Source organism: Limanda limanda, chromosome 7 (genome assembly GCF_963576545.1).
Source record: "Limanda limanda chromosome 7, fLimLim1.1, whole genome shotgun sequence".
Taxonomy (NCBI): domain Eukaryota; kingdom Metazoa; phylum Chordata; class Actinopteri; order Pleuronectiformes; family Pleuronectidae; genus Limanda; species Limanda limanda.
The window spans coordinates 6,227,532-6,240,925 of NC_083642.1; the positions used below are offsets into that span (position 1 = coordinate 6,227,532).

Here is a 13,394-nt window from a genome sequence, read left to right on the forward strand (position 1 = left end):
GGGCACCGGGGAGCACCTGGGGATGAAGCGGACCCCCTCGAGGTCCTCCTCATCATCTTCATCCTCCTCCTCCTCATCATTGTGGTTGTTATCCTCGTCGTGCACGGAGGAGGCACCGTGCACCCCCTCGGCGGCGGACTTGCCGGTTCTGATCGTGGTGAAGAGCCCCTCTTGGTTCGGGATGGTGAGGAAGGACATGTCTGCAGATGTGGACCCTGTGTGCACTCAGAACACTACGTATGGCGTCTCCATGCAAAAAGCCCGAACCACAGCCGGAGAGTGGAGGTCTGCGCAGCGGGGGGTCGGTGCTGATCCAGCGCTGGTTCCTGCGTTACGCACACAGCCTCCTCATGTCAGTCAGAGTCTGACACTAAATGTCAGCCATGGGAAGTGTCTCTGTGCTGCCAGCCCCTTGTGATAGTGTATCCCCTGGTTCACATGACTCAAAGCACCGCTCTCTGGCTGCAGGAAGGAGCCGCTTCTAATTTTAGCTCTGACCTACCGGGATCCACAGCTATGGTTGTGGCCGTGCGTGTGTGTGTGCGTCCATGGACGAGAACATGTTCTGTCCCCAAATGTGTCTTCTTGACTTGGTATAATCCTGCTTCTCCCCCCACCCCCTGGCTGGGTTTGGTTCGGGCTGGATAAACCGCCCAATAGTGGGACATGACCATATTAAAGTAATATCACACTGACGCATTAACACACATGTAATCATTCACCTATAGAGGTCATCGTCAGGGTGCATTAGAAAGATCTGCAGAAACAATCAGAGGGAAGTTATTATTTCTGCAGATGGGGTCTATTGTATCACCATGAGGGCGCCATGAATAAAAAGTCTCAAAGGGACAGTTATAGGGTTAAAATAAAGGTTTTTTTATTTTATTGTTATTTTTGTTGACACAAACTGCTGCAAACCTAAGTTATGCAAAGGATAAACACTAAACAAATAAGATCTATCTATCTTTATATCTATCCACCTATCTATCTATCTATCTTTATATCTATCTATCTATCTATCTATCTATCTATTTATCTATTTATCTATCTATCTATCTATCTATCTATCTATCTATCTATCTATCTATCTATCTATCTATCTATCTATCTATCTATCTATCTATCTATCTGTCTGTCTGTCTGTCTGTCTGTCTGTCTGTCTGTCTGTCTGTCTGTCTGTCTGTCTGTCTATCTATCTATCTATCTATCTATCTATCTATCTATCTATCTATCTATCTATATTTGCTTATCTATCTGATCACTTACTAGAACATTCACTTAATAATTAATTGATACACACGTCACACCCAATTTTCCTTGTTTATATTTCGAAGCTTATAATTCATCAAGTGCCTGTTCAGGGACTCTAATTATTTCTTATCTTTCTTACTTATCAAATATAATGTTAGAAAAAATACAATTTGACCTAGCAAAAAACAAAAAACTTACACAAGCTTGATTGAGAAGCTATTTATAGACGTGTGGACGTGCACATCTATTGGGGGAATAACACATTCTTATCTCAAGTAAACACCCTCAACTGAATTCATACTCAACCAGACAAGTGTGTGTTTTCATATCGTTTCATCTGAACCGTTAATCAATTACTAATGTCTGATATGTGAAAGTCAGCGGATCGATGCATCTGAAAGTTGAGTGAATCCAGCAGGAAACACATGAATGATCCGGATGTTTCTGATGATATTTAACTGAACACATGAAGGATGTTTGTTCTCATTTCTCTCTGCGCAGTTAAACCGCCTCTGCAGCCGGATCACGGTGAGAACGCACCCCTCGTCGCTGATTGGCTGGGAGGTTTTAGCGCGGCGTGCCGTAGCCAATCGGGGGATTGTTTTCCTGTCACGTCGATGCACGGATAGTAAAGCTAACGGAGGCAATACAAACACACAAACCAACACAAACAGCGCGGGTTGTGTGTTCACACGGAAACAGCAGCGTGTTGATCCGAGTGTCTGCAGCCACTGGTTCTACTGGGACTGCTCCCAGTGAGGATGTGACGCCACCAGCAAAGAACACAGCCACTGGGTGACGGGAGCTAGCTGACGTTAGCATTAGCCTGCTAGTTCTTACCGTTAAGCACAAGGCCGCGGGAGAACCAGGAGGAGAACCAGGGGGAGAACCAGGAGGACAGCTGCTTCCGGCTCCAGCTGCACCGAGGATGTAGGTGAACGTCACCAGACGAGGAACAAACCCACAACTGAGATCTAACACAACTGGTTCCGCTCAGGTACTCAACTACATCTGTTTTAATAGAGCTTTGGGGCTAGCTAGCTTGTTAGCTCTGTGGCTAGCTCGCTAGCATGAGTGAAGTGACGGAGTCCAGGCAGTCCTCCGCTGACTCTGCGTCGAGGAAGCGGTGTCCGTCCCCGGACCGGGAGGAAGCGGCTGCGGTTCCCAGCAAAACCACTAAAGTTAGCGATGCATCAGATGGAACCGGAGTCACTTCGGAAAGTTGTAGAAACAGTGAAGCGGAGAGTAAGGAGCCAGATGCTGGGTGTGAAGGCAGCGTGGAGCAGGTAGCTGCAGCCGGGGAGACCGACCACAGTGACCACAACACGAGTGGATCCCAGGCTGTCAACAAGCCTGATGACCAGGGTGTCAAGAGCACCGAGGAGCCGCAGCCCTCCGGTGCCCTGTCCCCTGGTGCCCGGTCCTCCGGTGCTCGACCCCCCGCTGAGGCGAGGGAATCCGCCAACAAGACGCCGGGAGCCGAGCAGCGTCCCGCGGCTCCTGTGGACCAGTCCGACCAGTCCGACTCCGCGGCCATAGCAGCCGCCATAGCAGCCGCCGAGGCACTGGCCAGCCTCACCGGCCGGGACGCGGAGGTCAGCCGGGAGACCCCCTGCTCCTCTGAAAAGGTCAAACACCCGAAACCGGCGAGCAAGTTCAAACAGCGAGGGTCGCACCAGCAGTCCCCCAGGGCCGGCTCCAGGACCCAGGCGGCCGCGGCGGACAGCTCCACATCCGTGCACAGCACCGACCGGGAAGATGCTGATGAGGCGGCGGAAGCAGACGAAGGGGACGACTCCATCTCCGGGTCCTCGTCCACACCGAGCTCCTCTTTCCCGTCGGACAACGAGGACAACGAGGACGGGGAGTGTGCCATCGTGTCGGTGAAGATGGCCCCTGAGATGAGGCAGTCCGTGGCCCTGCTGGCTCAGGTGCAGATGAGACTGGAAGCCCTGGAGAAGAAGAGTGCCCGGTTCCACCAGCGAGTGGAGCTGAAGATCAGCCGTCTGCGGAGGCCACATCTGGATCAGCGCAGCTCCATCACCAAAACCATCCCCGGCTTCTGGGTCACAGCTGTATCCTTCAAATGAGAATGTCCCCCTTCCCTCCCCCCCCTGGTTTGTGTTTGTAACTTCTATTTGGGTTTTATGCTTAACTTCATGTTGCCAGCTGTTGAACCATCCACACCTCTCGGCCCACATCGATGAGACGGATGAAGATGCTCTTAGTTACATGACGGATCTGGAGGTAGGGAATGTGCAGGATTTATTCTTGCAAAGTTTACCTGTTTGGATACGACCGGAAGAAAACAAATCATTTGTTTCCTCGTGTCTTTCTCAGATCGAGTCTTTCAAGAATAATAAGCTTGGCTACAGGATGCGATTCCACTTCAGACGGAACCCGTATTTCCAGAACAACATCATCATGAAGGAGCTGCACCTCGGGATGGGAGGTATAAAAGATGGTGATGAAGTTAATACCTTTACAATACCTTCTTAAAGAATGTGTAGTGTTGAAAGAGTCAAACTTTGCATCTTTGGAATTATAAATGATGTTTATACAGAGGATAATAGTGTAATTTGTTATGTACAGGCTGTTTTTTAATTTTGTGTAGGAAAGCAGCAAACACATCTTTCACATTAAAGTCTAAACAGAGGATGTTCAGGCTTAGTTTTGGTTAAAAAGCAACACATTGTGCAGAAGATCTACCGAAAGGCGCTGAGAGTTTATTTCCTAAAATAGTGAAAAAGTAAAGCAAACTTTATAACTTCACTTCCACAGTCTTTAGACTAATTGTTTTTATAAACTTGGATGGAGAGAATATTCCTAAGACTGTTTGAATACAATGCAATTCCAGAAAAAACACCACAAACTGGTCATAATATTTATTATATTTCACAAATTTGTTGTAACAAGGCTTTTGCTTTGCAGTAAAGATGATACGGGTCTCACTGGTGTTCCCTGTTCTCAGAGCAGTTCTCTGTAATTGGAATATTTGTGTTTCATTCATGCATCTTTTCATTTCCTCATGGTTTCTGTCATTAAGATACTGAGAATACACTCAAGCCCTCATAGAACTTATCGTTAAAGACAAGTTTTTATTGCGTTTTCATGCTTGGTAATATCAACAGATCCGTTCTTATCTGTCTGACCCTCTCATCCTGAGTGCTCATGTTTTCAGGATCTCCCATGTCCTTCTCCAACCCCATCGTTTGGCATCGTGGGCAAAACCTGACGGCGCAGAGCGAAGCCCGGAAGTCGTCAGTTGGCGTCTACCAGACGTTCTTCAGCTGGTTCAGTGACCATAGCAACCCCGGGCAGGATGATGTAGCACAGGTACAGATGACTGCACCCTCATTCTAACAGGGGTTTTGATGTTTGGGTCCTTTTATTTCCTCTCGTTATTTGCCAGACATGTGCTGGAGGAAGCTATGGCTATAATGTCTTAGTTTGTAAATGCATCACCTTTGCTACAGTTCTGCCTTTTCGAGCCCCTAGAAGTTAAGGCATCGGAAACACTGCTGACTCCGTTTTAGTTTGAATACTCCGGGACTCTTAATCTGGATTGGCAGGAACAGAGAACATTTGGAAAGGACGAGGCAGCCAACCAACATTTGCTTCCTGATTGGGTCTTAACAGTCCCCACTCGTCTACTAGCTGTGAATGTGTAGAGATTTTAACACACTCTGTCAGTAACAGTTCCACCCCCTCCATCGGTCCAAGAAAATATATATGTTTGTCTGAATGGAGGTCATTTTACTCCATTTTAACTAAGTGTAATTATTTCTTCATTTATTCCCCTGCTCCTGCTTGTTTGTGACAAAGTAAATAATAAGAAATATATAGAGGAATACAAGCTGTGTATGTGTGCTCAGATTAGCAGGATAGTGAAAGGAGTAGATAGCATATTTTCCAAACATTGAATTGAAATGTACCTAAATTATCTTTGTTCTGATGTCTAGATACTTAAAGACGACCTGTACCGAGACCCACTGAGATACTACCTCACTCCACTGTGGGAACCAAGGGAGAACGGCAGGTAAAACCAGCACATTCTCATTCAGTATCTGTGTAGGGTTCAGAAAGTGGAATAACAACTTATTAAGAAAGAGATTCTGGACATTTTCTTCAACCCAGGTGTTTTACTTTTGTGTGTAAATGTTATGTTTCCTGTTTTCCCCTCTGAGGGTAAACCACGGGGGAATGAAACCCAAACTATGTGTTTCCTGTATATGTTTTCTACTGGTTATTTTAAATAAAGTTTTTCTCCAGTAGTGGGAGCGGACCCAGAGCAGCTGATAACGGGAATGGAGATGATTGTGTGGTAATCTCCGACTCGGACGATGATCCCGGCGAGGACACTGGTGAAGCTGAACAAGGCCACAGTAAGAGACGAGAAGAGGAGGATCCAGAGGAGGAAGACGAAGAAGATGAAGACGAAGAAGAAGAAGAGGAGGAGGAGGGGGAAGACCGGGGGCCAACTGCAGGTCAGTGCATCTGAAGAACTGAAAGACACGGCTTAAAGCACCAATTGTTATCTCTCCTATTATGTTTGTTAATTTTATACAGATGTGAATTCAGAGGCCAGGGGCTTGTTAGGATTACGTTGCCTGGGTTTGTGTTGTAGCTGAAATATAAATGTTTGAACGATGCAGGGAAAACAGATCAGACAGGAAACGTCACCTCCTCAGATGAGAGTCCAGAGGAGGAGGAGGATGGTGATGCTGATGCAGGAGAAATAGTGATTGACGGTAAGAAGTGTTGCTAATTCACCAATATCACAAGCAGTTCACTGGGGAACCGGGAAAACCGAAAGCCGTGTGACACACACTACATGATCTGTCAATAGTCAAAACTCTCCACACCTCCACCTCTTCTGTGCTCTGATTTGCTGGAAATTGATCAGAGTCTATTACACGTCTGCGAGTATTCGAAGAGTTCACATATGTACAACACTCCGCTCCATATACACTTACTTCACATCATATGTGATATGTGTTAACATAAACCATATTGATATTATATATCATTTTATACAATAATATTGTCTTTTGCACACTGTCTACATATTCTTACACTCATAGTATATTATATTATCTATTGTATAGTCAAATACTTATATTTATACCTCTACTATATATCATATTATACCATACTCTCTGTATATTCTTTGTATACATAAGTCTATATACACATATTTATACATGTGTACATGTTATTATTACTATTATATTTACTGTTATTATTATATATACTGTTGCTGCCATTATTACTATATACTGCTATTATATTGGTATAATTACTATCATATATAAATATATATTATGTTATATTATATACTATATATACTGTACTATTTCTATGTACTGTCTATCAATAACATTACCATCATATCATCAGTACTATTACCATCATCTTGCAACTGCACCTTATCTACCTATTTATCTTGTGTTTCTGTTTTTATTCTTTCTACCTCAATATTTTTTATTCTATTGTATTGTATTTTATCGTATTCAAATATACCGGCTGCTATGACGACTTAATTTCCCTTCGGGGATGAATAAAGTAATCTATCTATCTATCTATCTATATTGGGTTTGGCAAATCCATCTGAAAATCGTGTTGTGTGCACGAGGCTTTAGAAGTAACCGATCATCTTGGTTTTCCTATTTTCTTCTTTTTGATGAAGCTCTTTTATTTTCTGTTACATTTTATAATCTAACTGAAAAGTGTTAAACGTTATAATTCCACTCTCTACTTTTGTCCCTTAGCCTCTGATGACAGTGACCAGGAGGAGGAAGAGGATGAAGCCTAAGAAGAAGAAGAAGATTTTCTCCTCCAGAAGTCTGTGAGGGACCAGAGACCAAGAAGACAAACAGGATACTGAATCGATTTAAAAACATACCAGAATCCTTCTTCCTGGTGTTAGTTATTATGCACAGAATATCAGAACTTGTGTTTTTTTATACCTAAAATTAATAGAAGCATTTTAAATCAGGGTTCCCTGTAATAATGAAGCCAAGGCTGCATGTGTCCCCTCTATTTTATACAGTTGGTACTGTGTATTCTGATGTACTTTGACTCTCCTGTGTGCAAACATGTGTTTTTCTACAAGCGCTCCATGCAAGTGTTCTTCTATTTATTGAAGATCACATCGTACTTCGCTCACTCGCGTGGGTTAGACTTTAATTGCCGTAATTAAATAAAAATCCAAGGCATCGTGATTATTAGATATTTGAAGAAAGTTCTGGCGGTTTTTAGACGTGACGTGTGGCACCGACAAAAGTGTCACCAATGGAATTTGATATCATGACAGTACCTTTCCGACGCACCCAGTACTGAACCAAAATTTGTTCTCAGGGATGATCATGGTGGTAGATTTACCGAACAGAACTTTACTGCTTCTCAGACATGCACACACTCTGGTTATTGTTGGCTGTGTATAAGGTAACGTGTTCTCTACTGTAGTAAATAGGAGCAAATATAATACCTGTGTTTCTCCCTCCTCTCCTGTATGTTCAGTCTTGTCCCACATCAGCCTGCACCCCCCCACCCACCCTTGTTAGCCATCTCTGATGTCATTGCATAGTTTGATCAATGTTTCTGTGGATTTTTTTTTGTAACTCAACCTTATAATAAGTAGTAATATTGTGTTTTGTATTATCTTTTGACATTTCGTTAGGTTGTAAATTTATTCGAATTTGCTTTCTGAAACATTTAAGGTTTATTTCCATGTTGTATGTCATAGGAATTTTTTCGCTGTCTTTTGACCAAGATGGTATTTATTATGTTGATGTTTTGTTTTTTTCTACATGTCCACATCATGGCATGCCTGTGAGCATGAAATATAAGACAGGAGGATTTTGACCTATGAGGCTGCGTGGAGGAAAAGCACAGTGTCGGTAAATGTAGTTTAACTCACAGCAACACAATGAGGTGCACTCTTAACAGAACTAGAATTTGCTTACTTTTCTTAGCAATGAACTTGTAAATAATATTTCAGCGTTGTCTTTTGGATAAGACTGTACACATGTTTAATGAATGGATACATTTATCAGATAATCTGGAGTTTTTTCATGAACATGATCAGAAAGTTATATTTTGTGTGCCGTGTTTTATAGAACACTGTAGTTTAAAGATACCTACTCGTTTGTTGCTTTGGTTGATTTTGTTTTGCTTGGAGATAAATGTCCACCTTTTGACTCAGACTTAATAAAGTAGGCAGTTGTTTCACTTTGCTGTCTCTTGATGCTTTAATTAACTCTGTGGGATTTTTGCAGGAGAACCACAAGGTGGCGACGTAGTTCCACTCATCCTCTCCTCTCTTGTCAGACTTCAAGTGTTAATTTTTGTTTTGAGTGGAAACAGTTGGTTATAAAGTACTTTGATCATGTTATTCAAACATTCATGTGGGTATTAATTAGATTAAGTTTAATCTTGCCTTCACTCTGCAGTCTCTGATGTTCAGAAGCAATAACAAACGTGGCATATTGACATACAAGTCACCTCTGATATTCTTGGCTGCAACACGGGAAGAATCAAACAAAACCCCTGCTGACGTACAGCTGTTTTTTTTAATATATTCCACCTTTGATATGACAGCAGCGTGTTAGATATCGATGACGTTTTGAATGGAGCCCTGCATGTAGCCCCGGGCAACACATTTTTGGACAGGCCCAGACAAAGGCACGGCAGCGGTGTTGCAATGGTACACTTAAACCCTTGATTCCACTTTTAATGCACAGCTATAAATATTCCACGAGCAAAAACCTGTCCTGCTGCGGGCTCCAGCAGCGCCCCGGGTATGCAATCCAGGATGGGCATATACTATTAATACTGATGATGGTAACACATTCTACTCCATGAAGTGATCCCATGTGAAAAACAAGAGTTGCTCTCCTCCTTTGAAGCAGCTTTGCTCAGCCCACCTCAGCGCACAATGTTTTTATAACTATGAATTAATAATGGGACTCGGTTCCTACAATATTGATCGTGACAAACTAAGTACAGATTGCCAGGGACAACCAAGCTGTCCTCGGGTGGGGGGTGTGTGTGTGGGGGGGGGGGGTGGTGTGTCTTGTCTGTGAAGGCCTCTGTATGCATAAGGGTTGCAACAGTTTAAACGGATTCCCCTCTGTAAACTACACTCCCCCGGGGTTGAGCCGGTGTTGCTACTGTACACAAATCATCACGTCAAAGCTCTCACATTTCCCAGAGTGGTTCTGCAGGAATCTCAGACGGATTCTCTGAGGACTGAAAAGCTGAAAAGATAACAGAGCGGCTCATTCTTCTCCTGTGTGATTGATGTTGGGTGTGCGTAAAACGAAAAAGGGCTGGTGCTGCTTTGTATTGTGGGTAATGTGAGAGGCTGTTGTGGTGTTGCTGCTGAATAACAACTACCTGTGTGTGTTTCTGCACATGTGTGCACGCTTGTAGGCGCCTTTCGGAAGATTGCATTCTTCCATGCTCCTCCGTTCCTGCATGCGTGTGTGTACAGATGCGTATTTGCAAGTTTTCCAGCACGTATACTTGTCGGCTAATCAAGATGAAGCACAGCATTTGAAGTGTGCAGGTGGGGGTGGGTGGGGGGTGGAGATGGAGAGGAGAGGAGGGAGGAAAAGGAGTGATCATGATGGAGGGAAATGGATGAGTGCAGTGATAAGCAGAGCTGCCGGGGTCCTGACAGATCCACACAGCAGATGGATGACTCTTATCTGGGAGATCACAGTGCATACTCACGCCTAGGCCCCGGTTCCAGAGAGCCACGATCACACCAGACAGATGAATGGGTGCACCACCCCCCCCACCAATCACTCACATACTGTAGGCACACGCACAGGAGGGCACACGCACACACACACACACACACTCACACACACACACAACCACTTGACAGAACGAGCAGATTGCACAGCTCCTGTTACCTTCGTGCCTTTGACATTGAAATTCACCTGGAGTCCAGCGTCTCGGGGCTGTGAGGGAGAGGATGGGTGCCTAGAGAGAGAGGGAGAGAGAGAGGGAGAGAGATAAGAGGAAATCAATTTTAATTCAAGCTGCAGAGCAAGTGCACACGCGTGTTTGTGCATCCGTGTCTGCATGCACACGCTGTGGACATGTCTGCAGGAGGAGGAGAGGGGAAACACGTACTCTGTGTTTTCTCACTTTATTCTGCATGTCACATGTTTTGCTCTCCCACTGATCCTCTGAGCACAAAGTCTGTCTCCGGGAGGTGAAGGAGCCTGAAGTCACACATACTCACCACATTCTGCACTGGGACACTTAATCATTAACCTGCTGTTACCACAGGCTGGTGCTGACAGGTTTACCTCTAAAGACACAAGGGCTGTACTTTCACTCATCCACCTCACATCCTCCACCATCCTCCTCCTTTTTCATGTACAGTTGAGTTACCCTCCCCTCCCAACACACCCACCCCCCACTTGCTGTATGGAGAGAGCTCCTCTTCGGCAGCTGTTGATACTCCCAGCTGCATTTTATAGTGAGGAAGAGTGCCAGTCTGGTCTTGGAGGCAGATGGTGGCTGGCTGGCTGGCTGGCTGGCTGGCCCGGTGGACACGTGGCATGTTGGCCCACTGCAGGAGATGCTTCGTCTCTGAGAAGCTGCAGATACAGTATCTCTGTACATTCTTCTCCATCTAAAAAAAAAACCCCAACTCCATCACCTCACTTCCACTCCGGTGCGAGGTGAGCAGGCTGCGACTGGAATGCACGCCACGTATGCGGCCTTCGCGTCAAAGATGTTTTCCAGACTTGCTTTCTCCTTTTGAAAGTCACCAGAGTGTGAAGTTCATGGACGTCACGCGGCACCTGCTCCCTTGTCTCGCATTTCTATGTTTACATTTTTCCCTGACCTGTAGGATAATAATTAGGAAGCTTGTAGAGTCGTGTGAGAGAAGTTGAGCAAATAATCCCCGGTGGAATATTGTACCTACATGTATTTTCACAACCCTGTAATTTCCTCTCAAGGTCACGGTAGTTGTGTGTGAGGGAGACGCCCTGGACGCTCTGCAGCGGGCGTGTTCAGACACTCTCCAATTCATCAATATACTCTGAGGAAAGACCATCAATGGGGGTCACATAATGGGTTGTTCTGCCCTCGAGGGGACAGCGCTCATCCCCTGGAACTGTCATGATTGATGTGTCTGAGAGCTGGAGGATTTATCTGGAGTCTGTGGAAGGCCTACAGGGATAAATGTCTCCCTCCTATTTCACGTTACCTATCCATTAGACCAGGGGATCCTCCTGAGAGAGAACAGACTCTGTGTTTGTTTTCTAATCCACACTTGTCCGTCTCTGTGATCAAAATCCATCCATCACGCTTGAGGAAACCGACTATTTCTCACTCCTTGTATTTACATTCACAGAAAAGAAACTGAGTGAAGAGCCGCTGCTATCTCCTGCAAGTTGAGGCAGCGCTGGGTGCATGCTGGTCAGATAAGGCCAAAAGGATGGAGGATGGCTCAGGCAGAGATATGACGTTAATGGGTGGCTCACGAAGCGGTGGGATCCGGTCGCTGCACCGGTGTCCATGGTCAAAGTTGAGAGCACACGGAACGGAAGCCTGAACTTCACGTACACTCGTGACTCATTTCCTCAGCTGGCAGCAGGAGAGAAGCCTCCTGTGGGGCGGGAAACAAAGAGTCCCTCCTGGTGACATCACGGCCTGGCCCACACCCAACAAGAGATAAGGTCACTGCTGACTCTATCTGTAAACCCGGTGAATCCAAAACCCAAGAATGTGAATTGAAGATAAGTTCTAAAAAAGTTGGGAGTAAAGACGTCTCCTCCTGGTTGCCTGGTGTGTTTATTTTACTTTCACTGTGTCTCTGCTCAGAATACACTCACCCTCTGCTTTTGTGTCCTCGCTGCACCGGCCAGCGTCAGAGTTCACCGCAAAACCCAGTAATGACGAGAGGCCGCTCTCTATAAGCCGCTTTCTTTTCCAGCTCAAGGCTCAGTTCACTGGATGGATGTCCTTTTACGTGTGGCCCCCCCCCGCCCGCCACCCTGCTTGCTTTTGTCACCGTTGTCATGAGCAGTCGGAGCCGGGCACACAGGAATCCCAGGAATCCTCCTCGCCTGACCTGCCTCTTGTAAGGAGCTGGAAAGTAATGGTGACATGGTCCAGGGAGCAGGCCCCACGTCAAAGTGAACCTCAGCCTCCTGCATCATGCAGAAGAAGAAGAGACCAAGTGCATGAGAACAACATTAGACTGTGGCCTGTGCTTCACCATGTGATTTCATTATTCAGGTTAAATAGACTCAAACCAGGGGGAGAGGATTATACAGAACATATTATCGTACGGGCTGATCGTAATAATAATGGCGGATCCTTATGGCGTTGGCATCAGATAACGGTGGTGGACCACGACCGAGGTGGCAGCTGATGGTGGATCCTAACTGGCGGCAGTGGACAATGACTGTGGACTATGGTGGCATCCGATCTTTTTTTTCAGAATCAGAATCAGAATCAGAAGATATTTATTGCCAAGTAGGTTTACACCTACCTGGAATTTGCTCTGGTTATTGGTGCATACAATGAACATAGAAACATAAAAACACAATAAATACACCACACAAAAGAAAAACAATAAAAAAACAATATATATTTGTTCACTATTTACTTCTTATTTACTCACTTTTTCTAATATTGATACAAAGTAACATTTGTTTAGACATAAACATATCTATATAAAAATATATAAAAGATAAACGATATAAAAAGTGAAGTAAAAAGTGAAATGCAACATGCAAAATGGTGATGGTGGATCATGATCTTGCTGGCTGCTGACCATATACTATGATTGCAGCAGGACTACTTGACATATATTGAAGTTATCCTTCAAAATGTTTACCTTCATCATTGCTGCTAAAACCTTTATCTTGATGTTTTCCTACACTTGACATATATTGCACTTCTGTCCCTCACATGTGTCTCTCTGAGGTTTCTACGTATTTGTACCTGTTCAAAGAGTGTTTAGTAGTTTGTCCTTACTCTTTCTGAGGGTTAAAGACAGAGGATGTCACATCATGTGTTTTTTTTAAATTTGTGAATATCAGATCAGAATCAGAATCAGAAAGGATTTATTGCCAAGTAGGTTTACAGCTACCTGGAATTTTCTT

General features: G+C 44.7%; 1 protein-coding gene across 2 annotated transcripts; it reads left to right on the forward strand.

Moving 5' to 3' along the window:
- The first annotated feature begins 1,870 nt into the window (after positions 1-1,870).
- On the forward strand, positions 1,871-8,484 carry tspy (testis specific protein Y-linked). 2 transcript variants are annotated; one of them, XM_061074426.1, is made up of 8 exons: positions 1,871-3,326; positions 3,421-3,498; positions 3,592-3,715; positions 4,433-4,587; positions 5,214-5,290; positions 5,524-5,738; positions 5,907-6,002; positions 7,023-8,484. In XM_061074426.1, the coding sequence occupies exons 1-8, from the start codon at positions 2,322-2,324 to the stop codon at positions 7,064-7,066; spliced, it is 1,794 nt and encodes a 597-aa protein (XP_060930409.1). In that variant the 5' UTR covers positions 1,871-2,321; the 3' UTR covers positions 7,067-8,484. The 2 variants fall into 2 exon arrangements, with proteins under 2 accessions (XP_060930409.1, XP_060930410.1); XM_061074427.1 differs by having other exon boundaries at positions 3,592-3,703.
- The last annotated feature ends 4,910 nt before the right edge of the window (positions 8,485-13,394 follow it).

Coding starts and splice junctions, on each gene's coding strand:
- tspy (XM_061074426.1), top strand. CDS start 2,322: ATGAGTGAAGTGACGGAGTCCAGGCAGTCCTCCGCTGACTCTGCGTCG. Junction 3,327..3,420: donor CCGGCTTCTGGGTCACAGCT/GTATCCTTCAAA, acceptor TCATGTTGCCAG/CTGTTGAACCATCCACACCT. Junction 6,003..7,022: donor AGGAGAAATAGTGATTGACG/GTAAGAAGTGTT, acceptor TTTGTCCCTTAG/CCTCTGATGACAGTGACCAG.